This window comes from Felis catus, chromosome D2 (assembly GCF_018350175.1).
Source record: "Felis catus isolate Fca126 chromosome D2, F.catus_Fca126_mat1.0, whole genome shotgun sequence".
NCBI lineage: Eukaryota > Metazoa > Chordata > Mammalia > Carnivora > Felidae > Felis > Felis catus.
Window position 1 is genome coordinate 15,616,813 of NC_058378.1, and position 26,368 is coordinate 15,643,180.

The 26,368-nt window shown below is 53.6% G+C and overlaps 2 protein-coding genes across 12 annotated transcripts in view; one reads left to right on the plus strand and one right to left on the minus strand.

The window, feature by feature from the left end:
* PCNX2 (pecanex 2) overlaps positions 1 to 4,419 on the plus strand; it is a 299,548-nt gene extending 295,129 nt beyond the window's left edge. For all 5 annotated transcript variants that reach the window (XM_023240399.2, XM_023240402.2, XM_023240401.2 and 2 more), the window contains 2 exons: positions 1,595 to 2,043; positions 3,495 to 4,419. In XM_023240399.2, coding sequence (XP_023096167.2) covers positions 1,595 to 2,043; positions 3,495 to 3,668 — 623 coding nt within the window. In that variant the 3' untranslated portion in view covers positions 3,669 to 4,419. The remainder of the gene's footprint in view (positions 1 to 1,594; positions 2,044 to 3,494) is intronic.
* The window catches only part of NTPCR (nucleoside-triphosphatase, cancer-related), a 36,125-nt gene continuing 13,330 nt past the window's right edge, over positions 3,574 to 26,368 (minus strand). The window contains exons 4-7 of one of the 7 annotated variants that reach the window (XM_023240405.2): positions 18,303 to 18,512; positions 17,708 to 17,770; positions 9,509 to 9,613; positions 3,574 to 3,695 (exon numbers count right to left, since the gene is read on the minus strand). In XM_023240405.2, the coding sequence (XP_023096173.2) occupies positions 9,545 to 9,613; positions 17,708 to 17,770; positions 18,303 to 18,512 (342 nt within the window). In that variant the 3' untranslated portion in view covers positions 3,574 to 3,695; positions 9,509 to 9,544. Of the gene's footprint in view, positions 3,696 to 8,177; positions 8,330 to 8,757; positions 8,892 to 8,978; positions 9,614 to 17,707; positions 17,771 to 18,302; positions 18,513 to 26,368 lie in introns of those variants that run through there. The other 6 variants (XM_023240406.2, XM_023240407.2, XM_045039937.1 and 3 more) reach the window with 6 other exon arrangements.

A 26,368-nucleotide genomic window follows, 5' to 3' on the forward strand; every position in this document is an offset into this window, starting at 1 on the left:
TCTGGGGCCCGCTGATGAGTTCCCCCACCGAGCACGGGTGGTCTGCTACCCAGCCATCAAAATCACTGACTTGCGGATGAATGTAGGGTATTTTTGGACAGCAATCAGCATTACGGTATAAATCACAAACAGATGTTTGGCCTTGTCAGACTGAACAGACTACCAAATCACCGTCTCTGCTAATTCGCATTCGTCAGGGTCCCTTTTCTCCCCGTTTTTCCCTCCGAGAGGGTAACTTAGCTCTTGGGTGTGGGTGGATCAGATGGGCGCCGGCCCCGGGTTGAGAGCGCCAGGCCAGGGGCTGCCCACGCTCCTCCCAGTCCTGTGGGACTCTGAGCGGCACCGTGGGTGGGTCCCTCCAGCAGGTGGGCAGGAGCGACCAGGTGGGGACACCTGTGGAGACGGGCACCCCCCCCCCCATCCTGCTGTCTACACAGCACTGGATCCACATGAGGCAGAGGGCCCTTGCAGCCAAAAAGAGGCAGAGTGGAGGCGGGGCTGGAGGGGACCCCTGGAATCTCTGTATTAATATGGTCCCTAAGGCACTCTCTCTCAAGGACATGTCTCTTCTCGGGGCCTCCTATACACATACGTAAGGATTTTAGAATCGCCAGATGCACAATTACTAACTTGGACATTTGGGGTGAGGTGGAACATGAGAAAATGCACGGGACAGTCCTCAGGGGGCCACCCCTTCAGCCCCTCTGTTTTTACCGACTGAATGTCTACAATGTCGCGGCTTCGGGAGACATGTCGATAAGGCAGTTGGTAGAACCGTGTGTGAGGTCACTATCTGCTCCCTTCAAAATGATAGTTCAGAATTAGAGCCTAGCAATTGTTGATGCTTAAGCGACTCAGCGTCCTGGCGAGCACATGCCTTCCTCCCCCCGCTTCCCTATAAAACTGCCAGCGGTCGCGTCCTTCTCCCAGAGACGTGGGCAGGACCAAGCCTCTGGGGCAGTCGGAACCCTTCTGTCGAGAATGGCCTTGTGTCCGCAAGCCTCAGCAGGAGCCCTGAGCCCAGGCGTGGCCGGCACGAGGGAGTTGGGGGCCACGCACATGTCAATGTGGGCCTGGGCCTGGCCAGTCACACCTGTGAGGGCTTCTTCTTAATGACCTTGATTTTAGGGGAAAACTTTTGTAGAAAACAAAGGCTGAGGCAGGTGGCTCAACCATTCCCCCCGCACCTTTTGAGGCAACTAAAAATGACACAAGCCTGCATGTTTCTTCCCTTTATTGCTGCTTATCAGATGAGCATAGGAACCAAGGTCCTGACGCAGGAACCGAATTGGATTTGCTTGCTAGGGTCAAATTACACTGTCAAGTGACACATCCCAGGGTGCCTGGGTCTGGAGCTTCCAGAAACGCAGGACTCCCGTTAATCACCCTGACCCCCGCTCCCCGTGGCAACACTTACACTCGCCCGGGGGCTGCCGGGGGCTCTTGGCTCAAGCCTCGTCCTCAGCGTCCCGGGAGGGGCCGTCCCAACCTTGGCCACAGTGGACCAACCCGGGGCCCAGCTGCCCGTCTCGCCGCACAGACCTTGATGTTGGTAAGCACCTGCTGTGGCAGCCGGTTCCGCTTTCTTTTACAGGCGGGAGGAAAGGCCGGAGCCAGTCTGTCCAAGCACACGAGGCGTTGAGCCAAAGGCCGCCCGGGCTGAGCTCATCGGGCCCCATCCTAGAGAGCCACCCGGCCTTCCTGCAGACGTCCACGTCGGTCCACGAGCTGGCCCAGAGGCTCTCGGGCAGCCGGCTGTCCCTGCACACCTCAGCCGCGTCCCTGCACTCGCAGCCCCCACCAGTCACCACCACGGGCCACCTGAGCGTCCGCGAGCGGGCCGAGGCGCTGATCAGGTCCAGTCTGGGCTCGTCCACCAGCTCCACCCTGAGCTTCCTCTTCGGCAAGAGGAGCTTCTCGAGCGCTCTGGTCATTTCTGGACTCTCTGCCGCGGAGGGGGGCAACACCAGCGACACCCAGTCGTCCAGCAGCGTCAACATCGTCATGGGCCCCTCGGCCCGGGCCGCCAGCCAGGCCACACGGGTAAGGGGCCCGGCCGGCGGGCCAGGGTGGGGGTGCGGGCCCCTGCGTCTGCCATCGCCTCGTCCACGGGGGCCCCAGACAGGAGGTGTTCTGGCCGTGCGCGGAGGCAGACGAGACGCACGACACACGTCCCGCAGGTGATGACACACGGCAGGCAGTACGGAGGCTGCGAGACACCGGAGCTCAGCTGAACTGCTCTCCTTAGCCCCGAACCCGGGATGCGAGCGGGTCCACTTCCCCCCCGCCCCCCCAGAGCAGGAACACGTTCTCCTTCGTTCCCTTTTCACGCCAGTCTGGCCCGAGGGAGGGGGAAGAAGACACATCAACACCGGCGTCAGACTACGGTCCGTTCCTTCGGCCAGATTCAATCTGAGAGCTGCCGTGGTGTGGCCTTCTACGCTTGTATTTAAATGCTAGGAAACGAGAGGTTGAGGGACTCCCCCTAAGCAAACGGCTCCTTACCCAGAGCTCCAGGCGAGCAGACGTGAGGCGAACACTCGCGCTTCGTAAGAGAGAAAGTGAGTGAACGGACGCTCCCCACCCAGCGGTCGGGAGGCGAGGACGGGAGGCACAGGGCGCACTTGGGTGTCACAGTGCAGGTCTCCCGAACTCCTTCTGGGGGTTCACACATTCTCCTGCTCTAAAAAGCACGGGAGTCACGGCCTGCCCCTCTCTGGTTGGGGGACTTGTCTGCAGCGGGCTGACGGGGGCCACGCCATGGGAAGGTGCCCTTCCCACCCCTGGGTCCACGGTCGGCAGGAACCCCCTCCGCGGGGCCGTGGGGCTGCGGCAGTGGTGGGGTTGTGGGCCTCCTGGAGCCCCAGGCCACACCGCCAAGGGCAAGGAGGCTGGCTCCTTCAGGAGCTGTAACTAGGTTTAGTTAGGTCACTAAGGTCTAATCAAGCTTCCCTCATAAAAATGCACAGTAACAGACTTTTCTCCCACCGCTCAATCTGTTTAAGATGCCGTCTGTGGGTGTGGTTCTGGGATTCTGGCAAATTCAGTTTCCCTCTTTCCAACAGGACAGCTGGGCCCTTGGCACTCTGTGCACCCAGGGTAAATAACCATCCGTATGACGGTTCAGGGGCAAACCTGCCGTACTGAGCGTTCCTGCCAGGCGGGAAGTGTGTGTATGGGGGGAACGCTGGCCAGAACCCAGGAAATCCAGGCACACAGTGACCTCTCCCCCGAGGGCTCGTGTTCCCAGCATGGCCACATGACCTGGGGAAAGGTCCCCGTGTGCAGAGCCCCTAGCCGCCCCCCCACCCCCGGCACATTGGACCCCTGGTTTCCTTCCTTCCCCACCGAAGCCAGAACCCCGGGGACCCCGCATCTGACCTGGGACCTGTCGCGTTGGCGGGTTAGGTCGGCCCCTGCGGTGGCGGGTGGGGATTCGAAGCGGCGGTAGGTAACATTTGCTGAGACCCCTGCCTCTCCTTTCTCTCTGGAAGCACCTCTCAGAGCCGTGTGAACCCACCGAGGCCACCGAGCAGGGGCAGCTTCGCGACCGCCGTCTGGCCGAGGCCATGGCAGAGAACGGGGGGCTGATGTGCAGGAGAGCAAGCCAGGAGGACATGGGCCTGGACGACACGGCTTCCCAGCAAAGTGCGTCCGATGAGCAGTAGGGGGGCAGGGCCGGCCAGGAGCCCCTCCTGTGGAAAAACGAGAGCTGCTGTAGCCAACAGTGACTGTACCTCAGGTTCTGGAAGAGTCTCACGTGAGGATAAAACACGGGGCAGCACACCCCCTTCCCCCGACACTGCCCCAAGCCACCCCCGGAGCCCCCCAGACGTGGGACGCACAACACACTTTGCAGAATTTAAAAATTCTAACAAAAAGCCATGTAATATCTTAAATAGAGTAAGTAGAGCGCATAAATAACTCTTTCCTGCCCTGAAGAAACTAAGACAAGTGCATGTTAATAACTGGCATTTTATACATTACCGTTACCACGTTAAAGGGACAGCAGCATCCATTGTACCATCCGCTGGTCAAACGCGGTAGGGTTCAATCTACGCATAAAGAAAACCTCACTTCTTTATAGTATTTATGCAGACGTCGAGTATAAGCCAGCGGCAGCTTTTCTGCAAGAAACGTGGTAGTGCATGAAGTCGGGTCTAAAGTATCCCGTGAGAGATCCAGCGACGCTGGCGACCCACGTGTAGAAATCTAGGCCTGTGGGGGGAGCACGGAAAGCCATTTGGAATCCCATGACGCTCAACTGTAGTCCCCGGCTTCCCACAACCAGGCCTGTCTCGCCCGGCACTCCCATACGCTCACAGGAATGTTCGCTGGTTTTCCGAGCCGAGCGATCCTTCCCGGGTCACAGAACACTTGCGCACACCTTCGTTTTTGGAATTAAAATGTTTACAGTTACTGTTGTGTCCGGTTGCTTGAATTCCGCTGTAGCCTTTATTGTGAGAATGACATTTGGGCAAATTCTGGGACTTTGCCCACCTGAAGACCCCCTACCGGGTAAAGCAGAAACCCGGTTCCTTGTGGATGTAAGGGGTGGGGGTGGGGCAAGGGGGTCCATGAAGAGTATCACCACCGGCCTGTGGTTCATCCCTTCTGGAAAGGAAAGAGTCAGAAATACTCATTTTGGAAACAGTTCTGCAAGTTTCTTCAAGGAATCTAGGATTTGGAAGTGTGGGGAGTCGGGGAGGGCATGGTGGAGAATTTCCTCCCCCCCCCCGTAAGTAGATGGTAATACTTTTTCTTTTTTCAAAATAAGAATTGCCAATTAATAATAATAAGTAGGCTCTGTAAGCAGAGGCACAGTACATTGTTCTCACATCAGTGATCCCTGGAGATGCAAAGTTGGCTATTGATTTAAATGCAGGTGATTCTCTAATGAGAGGCTGATAGAACCTTACTGTAGTTCTCCAAATTGGCCAAACCAAACTTGGCTGGCAGTCCCTGAAATCCTCTTGGGCCACTTTACAGCCAAGCCCTCAGGACTAAATGCCCGGCCCTGAGCTGTGAGCGTGGCCTCCCCACAAAGGGCATCTCCATGAATTCCGTAAGAAAAACGACAGATGCCCAGTAGCAGCCTGGTGTGAGCGGACCACCCAGTGGGCATCCAGAAGCAAGCGACGCAGAAAGCCATTGTGTTCCACAGAAAATGAATCTCCTGGGGTACCTGGGTGGCTCGGTCGGTTAAGCGTCCGGCTTTGGCTCTCAGGTCATGATCTCACGGTTGGTGGGTCCGAGCCCCGCGTTGGGCTCTGTGCTGACAGCTCAGAGCCCGGAGCCTGCTTCGGATTCTGGGTCTCCCCCTCTCTCTGCCCCTCCCCCGCTCACATTCTGTCTCTCAAAAATAAATAAACGTTAAGAAAAAAAATAAGGAAATGAATCTCCTGAAAGAGCTGGAAAACCAACCGGTGGAGAGACACGTCGATGTAAACGAGAAGCCGAGAGCTCCCGCTGCTCCTGTGCGTTGTTCTGCTGGTGCTTCGGGAGCGGCTTCCCTAACTGCAGACTCGGCCGCTTATCCCGGTTCTCAGCGCAGAGGGAGCAGAGCAGCTTGGTTATGGTTTGTCAACAACAGCGAAGGCCAAAGTCCTCGGATCCGAACGCAAGCGTGCGTTGTCTGCGGGAGTAGAATCCTCCGGGGCGTGCATGGCGGGAGTGCGTACACGCACACACGCTTACGTGCGCCGGCGTGCGTGCCCACAAAGGGAGAGATGGGGTCGGACCCCTTCCTGGACCCTGCAGGCCGGTGGGCAATGCAGCCACACTTTTCCTCTACGTTGTGGCGAACCACCTTTCCGTTTTCGACGCGCATCTGAGAATTCCTTGCAAGACACCGGGTTAGCCCCCATTTAAAGGCGATATTCCTTAAGGTGACATCTCCTGCAGGAGTCGTTTAAATGCGCTGCCAACATACAACCAAAGGGTTATGTTTTTGGACACTGAACGAAACGGTTTTTCCTCTAAAGAGGTTTGATATAAATCGTGTGGCTAACCGGGCATTATTGATTCTAAATCAATGGGTTTGCACTGTGTGCTGAAACCATCTGTCTGGCAAGTAGTTTTCTAAAATCACTCGATGCTCCGGCTTCTCCTTGCCCGTAAAGCGTGCAGCGCAGCCCTTGTGTCCTCAGCCCCTCTCAGGCCTCCTCCACCGTCCAGTGGTTTGGTCCAAGTCATTACGTTCTGGGGACACAGCACCCGCCATCAGCGCGCGCGCGCACACACACACACACACACACACACACACACACACACACACACGTGTGCAATCTTCCCAGATGCAACCTTCATGAATTCCAAGACGGGAAGAGAGAGAGGGGAAAGGGCCATTCCACTTTTTCTGGGCCACCATCGCCCCCTACCCCACCCTGGATGACCTGGGGGCTGGGAATGGAGGGGGCCTCTGGACTTGCAATTGTGCTGGGAGCCCTGACAGATGAGGGCCCATGAATTTGAGAGACTCGTCCATCCCTGCACATGTGCATATTCAGAGGTAGGGGGGAAAAAAGGTTTTTTTTAAAACGCTGTGCCGTAAGTGGCCGGTGGTGCGGTCAACTCATTCTCCACATCCGTTCTCCTCTGTCCCCTCCAACCATGTTATTCCAGCTGAAACTCTTCACACAAGCAGTACACCTGTCCATTTCGTGTTTTCAAAGTGAATTCTTCCTTCAAGTCTGGCCCCCGACCCAACTGTTAGGTGTCTGGATTTGAAGAGTAGGCATTTCAAACTCAGACACAAACGGGAGCTCCTGACGTCAGCCCATCCCTGCCACCGCACCGCTTCCTCTCCCAGAGCGCCTTGTCTCGGGTAGTGGCACCGGTACAGGTGGACCCGCGCCCTCGGCTTCCCCTCCGGTCCTGGCCTGTGCTCGGTACGTGGGCCTCCAGTGGCGTTCTGCCTCAGCGTCTCTTGAATGCTCAGAATGCGCCTTCTACGGGCTGTGCGCGGTCAGTCGTGGGTTAGAGTCATTTGTGAAGTCATCTGATCTGGTACCACAGACTGGGGGGGCTGGGACAGCAAATGCTGATTTCTCACGGTCCTGGAGGCTGGGAGGCCCAAGATCGAGGCGCCAGCAGATTCAGTGCCTGGTGAGGGCCTGCCTCCCGGTTCACCGATGGCCATCTCGCGGTGTCCCCGCGAGGCAGAGGGGAGAGCCCTCCCCGATCTCTTATAAGGGCCCTAATTTCATTCACGAGGGCTCCACCCTCACGACCGGATCCCCTCCCCAAGGCCTCCCGCCTAACACCATCGCACTGGGACTTAGATTTCAACATAAGAATCTGGGGGGGATGCAGACATTCAGACCACAGCATTATCCTTTGTTAAACTTCTTAAAACACAGGGATAGCTTCTGATATCTTCATATGTGCCCCCGATCATCCTGACAAATTATTTAAGGTCCCTGCCAGAGCCACCATGAAATGCTCTTCCAGTTTATAGCTGCCAGTTTATCCCAGCAAAATGTCAGCTCCGAGATCTGGGGGCACACGATGCACAGAAAAGGACAGAAAGCTTCAACAGGGACACAGTGGGAGGAGTGGAAAGACATTGGGCTTTAGAGCCACACAGACTTGGTTCAAACTCTGTATCTGCCACTAAAGGCAGGTTTCTTTACCATTAAAGAGGAAGCACGCAGAAGCTCGCATCCCCTCTACGTGTTGGGGTCCGTCCCGAATCTGTTCTGCACACGGGGTACCTCCGAGGACCCTGTTTCACCCACCCTCCACAGCCCATCTGGTTTCAGCTGTCAGTGCCCGCAAACTAGCGATTTTACCTTCTTGCGAGAAATTTCACTAGCTTTCCTGCTCAGACACAATCAGTGTACTATATAGTCATGACTGAAAACACAGAGCTCAGGACAAGCAGCAGAGAGGAGAACGTCCCTTCGCACTTTGACAGGCCCCTCCTGCAGGGCCAGTAAAGGCTCCATGTGATGGGCTCCCTCTGGCCAGGGCGGACCGGCTGCACCAGGCCTGTGCGGGGTCCGTCTTCAGGGGCACATAGGTGACGCTTCCCCAGCCTGTTCCCTTTCTCAGTTTACCTGAGGCCACGCGGGGATCCTCAGGACTGTGGGCATTGGCGAGTAGGTCTGAGGCAGCGCCCAGGCTCCTGGGGATTGAGGAAGCCTCTGCTGCTTGAGTCAGCGGCGTGGCCATCCGAACACACGGAGGTGCATAGACCACACCCGCGTGTGGCCCTCCTTCGGGCCTGGCGAGCCTGGCGCAGGTCACACACAGCCTGTCAGACGCCCTGAACAGCCCAACCGGGCATGGGCAGCGGGACAGAGATGCCCTCGTCCCCACTCTGGATCTGTAATAAGAGATTAGTTCATAAGCTGGTAGGCCTTTCAGCTGTGACCCCTCAAAGGCTCAGCACATCCAGACCAAGCCTCGGGAGGCTCCCCTGGGGAAACACCAAAGAAAGGATCCTGACCAAAGAGCCCGTCACGGGCCACCGACCACTGTCCCGGCTCAGAGACGCAAGTGCTTCCCGTACTGTCCAGTGCGCCCAGTGCCCAGGACCCCTCACTCCGCACGCCCAGACTGGGCCACCGTTCCAGACAGGGGCACGCCTGGCATCCGTGCCAGCTGGGTCTGGAGCTAAGGCTGGCTGCTCAAGTATCCCGGAGATTCGCGGATCTGCACCAGAAAGGACCCAAAAGCACCGTGCGGTCTCTGCAGTACCGTCAACCACCTGCCACCTTTTCCACAGCTGCCCCGCGACAGGCCGAACCTGATCTTTCCACACCATTCTCAATAGCCCCAGCTCCTGGCACCGGGCCCTCCCCAGGGGATCGCACGGACGGCTGCTGCCGGCTTCCTTCCATGCTGTGGCATCGCCTTCCTTGGACGACACTCGTTTCCCCCTTATTCTGGAAGGGAAACGGGGCATGGAACGGTTTAAGGCCACGTCCCCACAGGCCTGAGTACAGAATGAAGACCTGCCTCCCACACAGGGCTCACGCGTTTGCACCAACACATTTATTTTTGTTTTATTAAGCAATAAGCAAACAGACGATGAGATGGGCGGGGAGGACCGAAACTGGCCTTTCCCTGAACTATTTTTACAAACCAAGTAACTAGTGTCCCTTGAAACCACAGCTCCAACTGGAGCGGGGTCTGAGTTCGGGACGTGCAAAATCGGTTAGGTAGCGGCTGCTCCTCTCCCCCTTCCCCAGAACACGCTTATGAACTTCAGTGGGGGCAAGTTCCATCTAATACTCCAAAAGCCATTTCTCATTCCATAATTTACCAGAATCATACGCGTAACTGCAAGGGGAAATAAACCGACCCCCTCGGCATAAATAAGCCGCGGCGGACTGCTCATCGTGGAGCGCAGGTCGGGCATTAAGGCTAACTTATCTTTTAAACATTTTTTGGAGAACAGCTGTCAGGCTTTCTCCGGAAAAACCCACAAGGCTTCCGAAGCCGGAAGGCCTAAGTCCTTGCCAGGCAGGGCCCCGAGGAGGCTCCGCGTGAACCAGCACACCTCTTCAAGCGCACGAAGCAGGGACGCGAGCCGTCTTCACTGCCTGCCGCTCTGCACACACGTCACGATATCTGGCAGAAGGCGGTTCCTATTCTCCTTGGTGACCTGTGGGGGAAGTAAGACAAGGCTTCAGAGTCCCTTCCTTTTCCTCAATCCCCTGACAGGCAGTGCTCTATGGGGAGAGCCTGGGAAGGGGAGGCAGGTTTCATAAGCCCCGGCAGAGAGCACCGTGAGGACAGGACACACGAGGTCGAATGCCACCCCCGCTTCTGCAAAGCGACAGCTCAGACAGTGGAAGTGGTTCTAACCACGAGGAGCTGGGAGCTTACCCCCTCGAGGGGCTCTGGGTAGATGTCAATGCAGGTGGGACGCAGCCCCCGTGCGACCTGACCTGAACCAGGAGAACCGCCTACGAGGAGCCCACCGAGAGCGGCCGAACCTGAACTCTGGAAGTCCCAGAGGTCAGTAATCTACTCATCTCTCCACATGGAAAAGCTCAGCCTGGCGAGGAGCCTCTGACGTCAGTCAACTCCCCATCTGCAGGATGGGGAAGCTAAGTCCGGGGGGTGCAGGGACCACACTGAGCCCTCGGAGGTAGCTGGGGACACGGCAGAGGCTAGACCTGGATCCCCCACTCCGGCTGCATCCTCTATAATTCGCATCTTTCCACAAAGGAACCAGGAGTTCATTCACACTTTACCCGGTGATCTGTTTTCATTTTCCTTTCCTTTACTGCTGTGGTCCCAATGAGTCCAAGAAAAGCATTTAGACGCCCCTTCCTGGGTGGGGGGTTGGACGATGGGCGGTCCAACCAGGACAGTGGTAGGGGCAGGGCCACCTCCTCAGCAGTCACCTGTGTGTGCCTTCTGCTCGGCCCCCACATGCACCCACTCAACATCGATGGGGTGGCGACCAGAAACTGAGCAAGGTACTGGGGACACAGAGAGGACTCCGATAGGGACTTGACCTCATGGAGCTGGCAGAGCAGAACAGAGGGACAGACGTGGACAGTGAGCGAGCGCACTGGTGGTAAAGGGTCCGGGAGAGAAACTCTGGAGAGGCGCACGGGAGCTGCGGCGGGGCGAGGAAAGGATTCCGTGGACTGGACTGGACTGAATTTTGACCGGTGGACATGGGAGAAGGTCCCCCAGACAAAGACGCAAGCAAAGAATCGCAGAAAGAGGAAGTGAGTGCATCTGGAGAGCCAGCAGGCTCAGTGCCGGCGGACCCGGAGACCGGACCGCCCACTGCACGAGTCCACACCCGCCCACGTCTAGCGGACGACCTGGCACAGAGCAGGCGCTAAATGAACGTGTGATGGAGACGCACGGCGGGCTTCATCCCCGTGGCTCCCCAGAACCCACTCACCCTCCTCGAAGAGCACTGTGACCTTCCTCTGGGAGACGACGTCATCTAGGAAACTGGCTCTCGGCCAACGAGTTCCAGCTGGGCCTGAAGAGCCTCCCGAGAGCCCGACTCCTGAAAGGACTGAGTCAAGCAGCAAACGGCGAGGCCACCACCTCTAACACTAAGTCCAAGGACGCGGTGCACTGGTCCTTGCCCTGTTGCTCTGGTCTGTGGTCCCAGGAGGACCATCAGCTCTGCTCTGGCTTGAGGAGAAACTGCCACACAGCCTTGCAAGGCTTTCTGTTGCTGTTTTTGCTTAAATTAGCCAAGTCCCTCTCTGCTGTTTGCATTCAAGGAAGTCTGCTGATGTGAACGGAGGAAAGGGGGAGACAGTGGTGGGAACTGGCAGGCTCATCAGGGGGCTTCGTAACCCCACTGTGCTAGTGGAGAGGGGCCGTTAGATCCCTTCCTCCCCGCTGACTTCACCAGGAACTCCCCTAGGCTCTGCCCTCAGAGTCTGTGACAGTTTACCATGTGCCTCCGAGGGCAGAATACAAGATGAGGGGCATTCGGGGCTACTTCCCCTAGAAACGTAAGATTTATAACACAGGAGACGTGGAGCTGGGAGAGGAGGGACGCAAAGGAAAGACAGAGGAAAGGAGAGTACAGGAGACGTGGGGGGGGGGGGGGGGAGGAGAGGGAGGGGGAGGAAAGGAAGAGACCACTTGGACCAGAGGGAAAGAACTAACGCCAGCTTTGCACGGGTGAGAAAGAAGGGGCAACTCGGGCACGGCTCGTTCCAGGCACCCCTGTCTCAACTATCCCCTGGGTTCTCTAGCCGGCCACCGAAAGGAGTGCACGGTCATGGGCATTTGATCCTCCACTTGTACGGGGGACAGTCCCACTCTGCTCGGTTGTAAATGCGAGCTGCCATGAGGAGAGCACGGAGGGTGGGTGGGGGCAGAATCCACATCTGCAGGGAGGCTGGGGCAGGAGCGGAGGCTCCATCCCTACTCTGTAAATCCCCAGGCTTTCGAGAGGGTGCTTGGGGGGGCCTGGGAAGGAAGGCTGAGAAGGTGGGAAGCCCCATGACCCCAGGTGCCGGGTCTGCGTGGAGGCTGGTTAGGCGGCACAGCCAGGGCGGGCAGAGCAGGGGGATCTAACAGGCGTGGGGCTTCAGAGGGAATAAAAAGGAGCGCTTACAGGCCACGCAGGCACAGTTCTGTATGTCTGGGCAATGCCTCACCACCTACTTCGTACGGTCATGATCACGTGGCCACCCTGGTCTCAGGGCCCAGCTCGCGAGGCCCCATCTGGTCTCGGTTCAACTTCACGCCGGGCCTCCAGTCGGCGAGCACGCCCCAGCTCCATCGCCCAGGTGTGAGTGAGCCCCCACCCCACCCGGGCCCTCCGCGGGAGCTGTCGGGGGTAAGGGTGTCACAGCAGGGGCGGAGGCGGTGTGTCCCACACGCTGAGGGCACGCTCCAAGCCCTAGTTCCATAGAAAAAAATAAACACTGGAAAGGATTCATTTTGAGAATGTTTTTGTGTTAAAAATGTGACGAACGCAAAAAATGACATTAATATTTTGCTACCCCCCTTTGATTGCCCTAAGATTGTTTCTGAAAATTCCACCGAGGTCTATATGAAACTGTCTACAGTGTTCAGTTATTACTGTTACGTTCCTTGTGCGTTGAAGACGGGCTCTCAAATGCGAGAACAAGTAAAAATCATCTGTCAGCCTCAGGGGCCCTCCCCTGCACGCACAATCCTTGTCTTGTATTCAACCACCAGAAGGCTGGCCGCAGAAAGCCCTTACCGAGGAGACAGCACCGGGCGCAGACGAGAACGAGCTGAGGAAGAACGCAGGAAGGAAGCCCCTGCACTCTCCACCCCACTGCACTGCAGCCTCAAGAGAAAGGAAGCCAAGTGAGACCTGAGCCCTCTGCCCTGTCCGGTGGCCCTTGATGAAGACCAGACCCTAAGTTCCCTGGGGACAGGGGCATCTCATTCATCCCGTGTCTGGCACATGGTGGGGGGGGGGGTGCCCAGTAAATGTTTACTGCATTCTGAGCTGAGCAGGGTCTTTGAAACACAGCTGAGCGATAACATAAAGATTGTGAAGACTCCGACCGTCTTAAGCATCCACGTTGCTCTGTGTGTGCTGCCTCCAGGGGCCACGGAAGGGCCTGAGAGCGACCAGTCAACAACCTGGGCACCCGGACATCAGCGAAGCTGTGAATATTCAGCTACAGGAACAGGCAGCAGGGAAAATGCCCCTCACTGCACATACGTTATTTTCCTTGAACCTGTGGGAAAGACCCTGACAAGTTCCTAGTAAGCAACGGATTACAGAAAGAAATTTGACAATGCTTGTTATCATAAGTTAACACACATCCAAAGTTACTACTAGCCTGTTTCATGTTGTGTCTTTATGTTACCGAACCTAAAATTATGATTATTCCTGAATCCAATCCCTTTCGCTCTACTTTTTTCGTGAAGGTTAAAGTTTCCAAGCCAAGAATTATTTTCACATTGTATCAAGTAAGACTTCGCCTGCCTTGAGTTTACAAGACTTCCTTCTGTATTTTCTTCCGAGAACTATAGTTTAGTTCTTAAATTTAGGCCTAGGATCCTACTCTGAGTTAATTCTGGTAGATGATGTAAGGGTCCAACTGCCTTCTGTGCATGAGGATGTCCAGTTTTCCAGCACTGGATGCAGTTTGCTGAAAGACAATTCTTTCCTCATTACGTTGTCTCAGCACGCTTGCTGAAAATGAACTGATCCTCGACGTAAGGATTGATTTCCGGACTTTTAGGTCTATTCTATTGATCTATGTGTCCAGCCTTCGGCCAGGACCGTACTGTCTTGATCACTGAAGGTTGTAGTAAGTTTCAAAATCAGGAAGTAGGAGTCCTCCAACATCGTTCTTTCTCAAGACTGTTTCAGTGGGGTCCTTCCCATCTCCACGTGAATTTCAGGACTGGCTTGTCAACCTCTACAAACACTCTGCCTGACTTTCCACCCAGAGGTTAACAGATATTCTCTCACTCCTGTATCTGCAGGAGTCCACAGGCTGGGAAGGCAGCAGCAAATTCCAAGTGAGACTAACATGCTTTATGCCCTGCTTGGTGAAAACACCCACCAAGGAACAAGAAGAGGTCTAAGAATTTCCAAAATGGAAGGAAGTCAGGACCTACTTCCTGTTATTCTTGTGATCTTACAATCCACAAATAAAAATTAAAAGCATAAAAACTGCTTTATGGAAAAAAAGACAAGCGTAAAAGGCTCTGAATTCAGGATAGTGGAATAGATTTTAGTTATAGCAACACTTTATAAAGTAGAAAACCAAATAATTTCTAGGAACCTGAGATTTTTTTTTTTTTTTTTTTAGCAAAATCATCTGAACCACCCCATCAACAAAGGAAACAGTACGGCATTATGCTAACACTCAGGCTTGGAAGCGAGACAGACAGAGCCTTGAACCCTAGCTCTGCAGCCTACTGAGACCTTGGACATGCTATGCAGCCTTGATAAAATAAACGTTACGTGACACACCCACCCGGGGTACTGTGAAGTCTGCACTGGTGGGTCTACAGTACTGGGCACAGCACCCAAGTCCAGTGCTCAGTGACTGGTGGCCACATCGGCATCTAAATGAATGTTCCAGGCTCCAGCTGCCTCTTCTGTCCCATCAGCAAATAACATTCCCAGCGTTTCCATCAAGCAGATATTTCAAAGGAAATCAAAAGAAATATGCTTTCTAAAATTTTTTTTTTCAACGTTTATTTATTTTTGGGACAGAGACAGAGCATGAACGGGGGAGGGGCAGAGAGAGAGGGAAACACAGAATCGGAAACAGGCTCCAGGCTCTGAGCCATCAGCCCAGAGCCCGACGCGGGGCTCGAACTCACGGACCACGAGATCGTGACCTGGCTGAAGTCGGACGCTTAACCGACTGCGCCACCCAGGCGCCCCTAGAAATATGCTTTCTAAATGCCTCTAAGACAACCAAACTCGTGCGTGCATGTGCACACGTGTGTATGTGTGTGTGTACATGTGCATGTGTGTGGCACTTCCACTGGAAGTGATGAGCAGGGATAAAATCTTTTCTTCACGTTACTAGAGAACTAGGAAAACAGTGCACACAGCTCTTTCTAGTAATCTTGATCCATGGAGATCTTCCTCTCTTGCCTCTGCAGCATTAATGTAATTACACTCAAATAAGCAAGTATGAAATAAATTAAAAACATTTTTCAGTGGCCACACTTAGAGACCAGTAAACTCTACAAGACATGAAAAAAAAAAAAATTTAACCAAACTTCCTAAAGAGAAACGTAACAGGAAGGTGACCGTCAATACCCACACCACGACAGAAGTTTCTAAATTACCAAGACCATCCTCCAATGACAGGGGTGTTAGATCTTTTATTATAGTACCGCAAGTCCCTGAGGCTCTGTTCTTCCTCGCCACTCCCCCTCCTCAAGTCTGCTCTGTTGGGCCATTTCTATTGTTCCACCTCCAGGTTTACCATTTTTTTCCTCTGTTGTCTCCATTCTGCTGGGGAGTCCCGCCAGAGACTTACCTCATTCAGTTATTGTAGTTCCACAATTTTTATTTGACTCTTCTTTATGTCTCCCATAGCTCTGCTAGACCTTTCCATTTCTTCGTCGAGACTTTCTATTTTTCTTGTATTTCAAATGTGTTGGCAATTGATCACGGAAGCGTTTTTGTGACGGCTGCTTTAAAACCTCGGCCCTGTGATTCTAACGTTCACGTCACCTTGCTGTTGGCACGTGTTGATGTTTTCACTCAAGTTGCTTTTCCCGGTTCCTGGCAGCACAAGCGATTTTCAGTTGTGTCTGTGGTGGTGTCCCCTGGCTGAGCTTCCTAGCCGGCGTGCCACCTTCTTTCCACCATTCAGGTCTCCCTACGTTTGTTTTATGTGTAACGTCCAACAGTTTCGGCTACAGCTCACAGGAGGAACAGGGAGAAGTGTGTCTATTCCACCGTATCTAGAACTGGAAGTTTCCAGGTGTCTTTCTGAAAGGCAGTGCTGTTTGCCTGATGCTACTAAGAATAAGTCTAGACGGGGCGCCGGCATGGCTCAGCTCGGTAAGCGTCCGACTCTTGATTTCATCTCCGGTCACAACCTCATGGTTGGTGGGTTTGAGCCCTGTGTTGGGCTCTGCACCGACAGTGTGGAGCCTGTGTGGGATTCTCTCTCCCTCTCTCTCTCTGCCCTGCCCTGCTCATGTGTTCTCTCTCCCTCTCTCTCTCTCTCTCTCTCAAAATAAATGAATAAACTTAAAAAAAGAAAAGAAAAGAACAAGTCCTTACGATGCGAGTAACATCAAGGGGTGTACTTTCCCCCGTGAGTTCAGTCCCATCTCCACGGTCCTGACACGCGCAGCTGTTCGCAAGGAGAGGCTGCCCTCCCTACCTTACACAACCTACTGCCTTACCCGGAATGTTCTTCCTTCTTGTCCTTCTTCTCTCCACTTCCTCCCTCAAAACCCCACAAGAACCACTTCCTTCAGGACACCTCTCCCCCCCGCCTTCTGCTCACAGAATTCTCTCCCTTCTCTGCTTCCAAATCTTGACTGTCACATCATCTATCTTTCTTGAGGGAAGGGGACATGCTTCACGTGTGCTGTCGGACTAAGTGCTGGACACAGAGGCTGCTCTCAAACACGGATTCGGAGAACTCTACTGCGTGTCAGAAACAGAAAGGATGCCAGAAATATCTAATCCAAGCCCTAAGTTTGCACATATGGAAAATGAGATTCTTCATATAAAACGGGAACACAAAGATCACACAAGCCCCAAAGGAACACAAGAAAGAGAAGAATAACGGGGTACGTAAGCCCCTATGTCTCGCATAATTAACCAAAAGCTAATCATTTTATTTACACATCATTAGGAGCAATGATTACCTTGCCCAGAGAATAATTTCCAGTTTTAGAGGAGAAGATGTGGTATTATTTTAAGATACGATGTTCTCCTCTGGACATCAGGGCCAACTCCCCTGATCCCACTCACGGCTCGTAGACCCCGCTGGTCTGCAGACGGCCAGTCTCTGGACCAGCCACTCCCCACCTTCCCTCCTGGAAGCCGCCTGGCCTGAGAACCACTCGTCTTTCATCATCTCTCACTGTTCACTGCCTCTATTTCCACAGGAACTTTAGAAACACAACCACGAACTCACTTGGAGGCCACGTAAAGTAAGAGACAGAGAGAAAGAACAGCACGAAACTGAAGACGAGGGCCCCAACTTCACAGATGTCGCGGAGCACGTGGCCTCGCGGGGCCGTCCGCTCACCCGTGAGCTCCTCTGAGAGGCTCCCTGGCTGGACCCGTCTCCCCAGCCACCTCCAGCCCAACGACCGCGCCACCCTGCCTCATCTTCTCCACACTTAGCAACATCCGCGTGGCGGAGCCGTGCGCCTACGCTGCTGCGGTCCGGCCCCCGCCTCAGCAAGTCCACTCCGGGGGGCGTGGTCTCGTTCAGCATCGCAACCTCGCTCACGGTGGAACCCGGTCGATATTTACTAAATGAAGGAAAGGAGCAAGGACTGCACCAAGTTTTCCAAGTCTGGCTGCTCTGACCCTGACATGTGTCTCCTGCCCCCACAGTACCCCTGGAGACTGTGGTGACGGCACGCGGACGGCCCGCTAGGACCGGCGGGCCACGGCGGAGGCACGGCAGCCAGCGACATCCGGCGCTCGTGGTACCTGGCAGCCGGAGCTCGCCTCCCGCTCTGGCTGGTGGGGCGGCCCTGCCAGCCTCCTTGTTCCGGGGCCCTCGCGGGGCCTGGGTTGAAACGGGGTGGGGGTGGGGAGAGCACATACCGGCAGAGCCCGGCGGAGACGCGGCTCTCGCCGACACAAAGGTGGCACGGCGCAAGACAGCATCTAAGGACACAGACAAAGGGCTGTCAGAGGCCCGTACGTCAGCTCCGACATCGCCACGGGATAGTGTGACAGCAGCGGTCCTCCCTCCCACGTGCCGCACCGCAGAACCCCGACAGTCCCCCGGTAGCCCCCCGGGAGCCTGTCAGGGCAGACTCTGCAGGCGTGCTGTCCGTGTGGCCAAAGGGACTGAAGAAATGAATCTTTCATTTGATTGAAACATAAACAGTGACAGGCGGCTGATGGCCAAGCGCACAGAGCGCATTTCTGTCATCGCGGAAACTCCTGGTGGACAGCGCTGCTCTGTGGCAGTCGGAGGCCACGGGGACATGTGTCCTTTCATCCGTGACACGTATGACTTAAGTTCTGTAAGTTCCTAGAAAATCAGACTCACCTGGATCTAGCCTAAGGCGGGGGGGGGGGGGGGGGGGAGGGGCGGGGAGAGATGGTCTTTCAGAGCAAAGGCACACCTCAGAGCCACCCCGCTGAGGTCACCCGCTCCACTGTCACAGACGCAGGGACCGGTTGTACTCACACTGAACACCTGAACGTCGTTCCTGTTTCTTATCTCTTCCACGAGGGCCAGCGGCTTCCCTTTAGGCACCGGGATTGTGCCCAGGACTACGGTCCCCGGCGTGGACAGCGTCTGGCGGACAGCCTGGATGAAAGGCTGACTGAAGAGCTCCATTTTCCCAATCTCATCGATGACACACACTCTCTGCCCCGGGCCGCTGCCGGAACCTGCCTGAAGACAACAAAGACGCCAGGGTCACCTGAGGCAAAGGGCCCAGGGGTCCCGCTCCCCAGCCACTCACCAGCTAAGCCATCCCAGGGCGAGTCAGTTAAGCTCCGGAAGGCAGAAGATCGTCTCCACGGGACACTTAACTGGCAAACGGATCTGGAAGAGCTCCCTTGGAAACCGCAGCAACCAGAAAATTCAGTTCCCTAAGCCACCCAGGTTCCTGGCAATTTTCTCTCTTCTAGAATGGTTCCAATAATAACCAAGGTCTGTATTTATATCCACCCAGGAAAGAAGCAGCACCCACATGCCTCAGGTTTAAACGAAATGAGACAGCAAGTCTGGGAGCCCTTATTAATAATACTGGCCTCTTTTTTTCGGTTTTGAGCTGTGTGAGATTCCCCGTCTACTGGGAGGAGGAAACCGCTGCAGGCAGAGGCCGGTGTGTATCATAATCTGCACTATAAGGGGTGGTGGAAAGAAGGGAAAGTTAAAAGGAAAGGAGTCTAGGTTAAAAGAAAAAAGTGAGCAGGGCCGTGCCCTTTAAACCTCAGATTCCCTTCCTAACGACTTCACTGCATTCCTTCCCTGAAAGCCCCTCTCGGAACAGGTGTGGCGGCCAGCCTCCACGGGCTCTACTGCCTCCCAGCTCCTGGGACTCCCCCCGTGTCCAGTCCCCCGCCACAGGGTTCCAGCATTGGTCCCCGCGACCATCCCTGAGACGAGGCAGAACGCACTGCTTCTACCGTGGTCTCAATCTCTCTTTCTCTGGGATGGCTCGCTGCCGTCTTGTGAGCACAGTCAGGCAGCTGATGGCCAAGTCCACGTGGGAAGGAACCGAGGTCTCGCTGCAACCCTGAGAGTGAGTTGGGAGGCGAATCCTCCCCAGTCAAGCGGCAGATGACTGCAACCTCATGACAGACGGGAGCCCGGACCTCCCAGCTGAGCCATTCCTGGATTCCTGACCCAGAAAAACCGTGTGAGGTGATGTCCGTGGTGTTAAACCCCAAAATTCTGGGGTAACTTGTTACACAGCAACACTAATGATCACTGATAATGATCACTCATAAACATGTCCTCTCTGGAAAGCCTTCCCAGCGAAAGCTATGAACAGTCCTTCCATAGCGGGGACACAACACAACACAGATTAGCACTTGAGTGAGTGCTGAGTGACAAATACGTTTTATGTATCCTGGTATAAATGATTATTTTCCTCTATGCAAAGCTGATTTACAAAGTACTTTTCACTATAGTTCTTAGACTCCTTAAATAATGACGTCAATACGTTCTCAGAATGCGGGGCTGAGTTAAACTAGATTTAGCTCAACTGCCAACCCTGAAGCCAGAGTACAGTGCGGTTGGTGCGGGGGCGGGGGGGGGGGGGGGCAGTGGTCCCCATGAGAGACGGGACTGGGGAAAGATCCCGAAGCCTGCATGGTACACAGAGGACGGTGGAACCTATGCAACAGATGAGAGATTCCAGCCAGGGAGGACGACAGGTTGTGCCCAAGAGGCCGCTAACTGTGTGGAACCTGGAAGACGAGTTAGGCATTTTCTGGAATAGACGACATGAGATTTGGGGTCTAACCCTAGGCAGTTATTGAAGGCAAACATTAGGGAAGTGGTTTTCAAACTTTTATGTAAGTGGTACTTTTATTCTTTTCTGACTTAATATCACATACATATTTTCCCACTCAGTTTATTAGCAGGAAGACCAGGAAGGGGTACATCCAAGAGAGGGTCTGTATCCTTAAACTCCTGTGTTTTTAAGGCATTTCATTTTTACCTCTCAATTGCACCCACTTGTGTGTGCGTGCAGGTGTGCGTGCGTGTGTGCATGTGTGTGTGTTTGCGCGCGTGCACCTGTTTCCCGCTCTTAGAGGCAGGGACGAGGCGCCATGCATCTTTTTATTTCCCATGGAATTGAGTGATGCAAAGTTGAGCTGAGGCAGCTAGTGTTGCCCTCCAGCGACGGGGTGAGGGCGTCTGTGGAATCAACCGCTAATTTCCAAATTTCTCCTTCAAAAACGAATGCCCAATTTGGGAGACATTTTAAAAGCTGGCGGCTACCTTCTCATTAGCATAAAAACAGACACCCCACAAGGGCAAGCCGTCCCAATGGCCTGACTCTTACCAAGGAGTATTTGGGGCATTCTGCTGCTTCCAGAGACCAGGAATAATTGCAGAGGTCATCCTTCCACAGGCATCTAGAAGCCAAACAGGGTGCTATCCTGGCCCATCAAAATGAGAGTTTGAAAGCAGTCAATTCAGAGAAAGAGAAACAATAAGATGTGTGTGCCCGTGTACATGTACATATGCAGGCAGCACGTACATATGCACGTGGGCACGTACGCGAATATATGAGCAGGTATAAACATAAAGCACGAGGCTCTCCAACCACCTTTCCTCAGATTCCCTACAACGTTCACCAACGGGAGCTCGACGGCATTATTTAAGCTTCCGCACAAAGATACCTGGACACACATGCATACGCTATGTTGTAACAACCGGAAATGTTCGTTTTCAAACCTCAGTTTACAGGAAATCCTTATTCTGTCTAGAAGTAGGGACTTTTATCACCCAGAAACTATAAGAACCTCGAAAAGAAGTCTGGGATTTTTGACGAAAAAATGCTAAGTTATTCATGCTCAATTGAGAGATATTAGAAACTCAGAAGCCTGTCAACACCGTTTTTTCTAAATAACGTGAACATTTAGTCAAGCCTGTGATAAAGGAAGCACTATCATATTCACGACTGTTTTTTTATATAAACTCAAGCAACTTTAGAGGGAAACAAGAACAAACCAGTGAGCACACATGAAACCCTGCCGGCACCAGGGCCCGGGTCTGAAAAGTACCAGGAGCCTCCCCAGCCCTCCCCAGTGCGGCTGCGAAAGTGATAACGGGCCCCTGGAGCGTCACCTCTGAAGGTGTGCAGTAAGGAGCTCGTGAAGAACTTCCGGCGGCTTCGCACCTGGCGTCTTTTTTCTTCCCACACCTTCTCTCCACACAGGACGTGAGAGGCGGCAGGACTGTGGACGCCACCCGGCAGCCCCTGCACCACTCACCACTCCCCTCCCCCCCAACTCACCCCCCCTCTCCCCCCCTCCCCGCTCCCCACCCCTCTTCCCTGGGCCACTTACCACCCCTCTCCCCACACTCACCACCCCTATCTCGGGCCTACATTTCAGATGACTGTATATTTTCACTGTCACAAGAAACACTTGTTTGTGCAAGGCCTATTTCAGTTCTTGGGGTGTTCTGAGAGAAAGGATACTTCCTTGGGACAGAGTCGTAACATTGACCAGCCAGTGGTAAGGGAAGCCACGAAGAATCTTATAACTTGGCTTACACTCAGCTAGTTTGCTTTCTGGAAAGATTAAATCAGTTTGGAGCAACGAGATATCTGTGTACCAGCTACGCCAGAGACCTAAAAATTGTGTGACTTTTTTCAGTTTCTTGTTTAATCTTTAAAAGCACTTTTAAGAACACAAATGAAAACGTAAACCTAAATAAAATAGGCAATTTCATTTAACCAGAGTACTATATTGAAAAAAAGTGGATTTGTCTTACTGTGAATGATTTACTTCATTAAGTATTTCTGGGGGTATGAACTTATTATTTTCTTTACTGTCAGACCCCCAGCCTGGCCTCTGAGCTGGCCTGTCTGGGACCACGAGTATCAAAGTCGCGGGAGGGAACTGGGGAGCGCGTGGCAGTCGTCAGGGGCAGAATGACGACCCTGAGCCCCCCAAACAGCCACAGTCCCGGGAAGCCAGAGAGGCAAACGGTGGGAACAGTGCCCACAGACAAGCCAGCCACAGCTCAAGTTCTCAGCTAAAAGTGAAGGGCTCCGACTAGACTTTTATGTGGGCTTATTCCGCGCCTAAAGTTTCAAAATCCCTTAGCAGTCTCGTGGCACTCGACCGTGTGTCCCCAGGGAGGAAATCACAGGCTGGCGGCCAGGACAAGATGTCTAGACTGCCTGACGCGCCCTGCAGCCCAGCCCTTCTCTACTGGGGCGTGCCCTGGGCGGGAGCTGTCCCTGCCCTGGTGCCAGACGTTCCCACCCCAGGGCCCAGGGCTCCAGGCTCCTCCGGGGTGTCCTAACTGGCCTCTCTGGGGCTCGCCCAATCGAGCGCCTGTCTGCGGAGCATCCGACCGGCGCCCTCAGGATCTTCCACCATCCTGGGCCTGAAACCGCACCCACCGGCTGACAGCCAGCCCAGTGGATCGGGAACCCGCTACGCCTCGTGATCCCAGCACCTCGGGACCAGCCTGGGCATCTGAGCTGGTGGGTGTCCGTGACAGATTTCCAGCTGGCTCCGGCCCCGGGGTCCTGGCACGCACAAATCAGACTGCCGAGGTGAGGCCCTTCCCCAGGTTCTGCCTCCCATCACCCCACTCGCCTTCTCACCAGAAACAATCAGAACTATCCCTACGTCTGCCCCTCCTAGCGGCCAGGGACTAACACACTTTACAGGGAACTCCGCGTTCAGTCCTAGAAACTTCGTGTAGCAGGTCTCTGCAGCCCTGTTTTAGGATAAGGAACAGTGAGACAAAGTCACTGAGCTCCCAAGTGAGAGCCGGGTGTCAACCCCAAGACCACCTGATGCCAAAGCTCCCCTCCATACCCCACGTGCAATACCACCCGCACATCTTCTCAGTGTGAATAAGGAAAGAAATCGAAGAAAGGAACCAAAGGAAATGGAAGGAAAGAACAGAAGGAATCCATCTAACTATAAGGAAAATACTTGTCTCCAATGAGAACCAAGGGCACTGTACTTTCTAGGGGCTACAGAAGCAGAGCCACAGACCCGTTTTGGGAGTAATCACTACTCTCAATTACTCCAAAAGAACGACACACTCAGGGTCTCAGAACAAGTAACGCCACCAACAGCCATTTATCCAGGATACAGAGTGGCCTGCTTTGGCAGGCGGTTAAGATGTGACCTGCAGGGGAAGGGCCCTCCGCCCTCCACCTCTCTCCCTCGCACTCGGCGAGAGAGGACCAGGTACCCCCCACGTGCTAACTCCTGCCACTTCCTTATCAGCTGTGTTTCTACTAACTACGTTTTTAGAAACTCCTCTTGCTTAGTAAAATCCTCAGTCAAAATTTAAATTTGATTCAAGCTTAGGATCTTTTTTTTTTTTTAAGATATATTTATTTATTTTGAGAGAAAGAGAGCATGAGCAGGGGTGACGCAGAGAAAGGGAGAGAGAGAATCCCAAGCAGGTTCTGCACTGTTAGCACAGGGGCTTCTACTCTTGAGCTAGGAGATCATGACCTGAGCTGAAATCAAAATCAGACGCTCAACCGCCTGAGCCACCCGGGTGCCCCATCAGGTTTAGTATCTTTGCGGTCTGACATCCTTTTATTAGAAATTACCTAGGAGAAGAAAGCTGAATGACTTGGCTACAGCGGAACAGTGATGACTTCTTTCGTAACTCATGAGGAGACTGGACAGAAGTAAAGAAGGGCAGAGGTGATGAGGAAAAATCAACCATTATGGCTTCTGTAATTCAGCTTTCGAATGAACAATGACTGTATGCTTAATTACTGCTCACCTTGGTACAGAAAATATTTCAAAAGGCAGCAGTTAAACTGGCTTCCCAGTCAAAGTCTAGAGTGAAAATTATTATTTTCAGATAATCCAATAAAGTTAAAAGAAATCAGAATTAACTAGGAGAAATGTTGATGAGGAGGATGTGCACGGCCTTAACAGGTCTCCCCACTCGACGCGAATTAATTTCAAAGGAAAAAAGAGTAAATACACATTGGGAGTTTGGACGATTCTTTGCTCGGGTAACCAAAACCAACATCATCAAACATGGCGCGCCTCGAGAGCAGACGCCCGAGAAAGGCAGGCACCAGTCATGCAGTCTTGCGACGGAAGCTGTCACAAAGAAACACCAGAAAAGCTCCAAAGAGGAATGTCCTGTGAAAGTAGGACCTTTTCTCTGAAAATGCCAATGTCCTACATGACGAAGGATGACCTGAGAAGACGTTCCAGATTAAAGCAGCTCGTGGAGATATGACAACTAAATGTAATACCGGACCCTGGCCCAGACGGAAAAAGGTTACAAAGGACAGCCCTAAGGCAACTGACGAAACGGCAGAGGAATGTAGATTATTAGTATCTTCTTGGTGTAAAATTTACTTAGGTTGAGAACTATACTGATTATGCAAGACTATGTCCTTATTCTCAGGAAAACTGTACTGAACATTTAGAAGCGAAGCCCCCCGATGACTGCAACATACTCTCAATGGTTCCCCCCACAAGTTTATGTGTTTGTACGAACACACATGGGCGCACACGTGGGGAGAGGGTGAGCGCACACGGGGCAAATGTTAACGACAGGTGATTCTGGGTAACAAGTATATAGGTCGTCCTGCATTATTCTTATCCTGGTCATTTTCTCTACGAGGAACATTACATCCCAATACGATTGACAAAAATTAGAATCAATACAAAAAAAAGAGAACGCTCACACTCAGATTTTCTCAGTCTAAGCGTCAAGCAAGACACAACCCACCACGGGTGAGCTTCCTTCCGAAGGAGGCAGGGCCTCGGACTGACGCGTGCCAGACGACACGGCCAGTGGCGAGTGCCGCAAACGGGGCAAGGCGGATGGGTGAAAGGCAGAAAGGCAACAGTCTACACAACTTCTGCCCCAGGCCCGCTCAGGGAGCACTCTGCCGTGCCTCTTGGGAGCGGGTGGCAGGAAGGAACTGCACGGAGGCAGAGAAGCCCGAGGCAGCCCAAGGTGCCCGCTCGGCACCTACGTCACAGAGGCTCACCAAGACCGGCAGTGACAAGTAACCGAGCGTCAGACCCTGCCCGGGGGGATCAGGGAGGCTGCCGGGGAAGGTCACAGAGAAGACGCGACCACCAGTTGACCCGTGAGCTGGACCCAAGTGGTGGGAGGCTCCTCACCCCATCCCGTCCTTGGGATGAGCCCTCCACTTGCCTTTCTGGCTCCCAGAGGCCGCTCCAAGGACGCAGCCCTGAGACACTGACGTGGTGTCCACAACACCTGCACAATGTACCTGCCTGAACCCAGTTAAGGCGTCTCTCTCTCGCTCTCTAAACTCTTAAGATCTGGCAGGTGGGAGCAGGGACCCTCTCATGTTGCCGGTCCAGGGCAGGCCTTGCACAGAAGTTCCCTCTGCCGATTACAACTGCCCACCTACCAGCCTCGGATGAGCGCCTGCCTCTTTTGGGGTCTCCCTCTGCCCTGCCAACGAAGGGGGCCGGTTTCACATCTCCCCTGGGGGCCCCTGACAGGGATGCGGCCCCACAGAGATTACCAGGAAGGGCTGCCATGACAAATCCTACAAGGTAAACCGCAGAGCCGACCTCACACTGAACCTCCAGCTCCTTTTCTGATTTTGATTCACTGCAGCCATGTTTTCACTGACGATTTTAAAATTAATTTTTATGTTTGCGCCAGACAGCTTTTTGTTTCTCTGGTGATCTTGCAGTGCATATGTATGATCATGAGGTACAGAAATAGAAAGTGAGGAGGAACAAAGAAAAAATGTCACATTTGCTAACAATGAAGGAAATTCAAAAGCAAGGCTTGGGCTCCTGTCAACCTTTCAGGAACGGATCCTGACTAGAAATGGATTCTTCTCAATTCTCTCTAAAGCCTACTGGCCTGAAACACTAAGTGGCAATTCCAGGTCAAGTGGTAACAAAATAACCTTTCCCCAGACAGGAATCCTCTGACCTTCAAAGGAAGTTGCAAAGATCTGAAGCAGAATCTCATTTCAGAATCAAAGGCAGATCCTGCTTTTGAAAACAAATCTACACCAAAAGCCTCACTTTGATCAAAACGGGTTCGACTATGATTTTCCT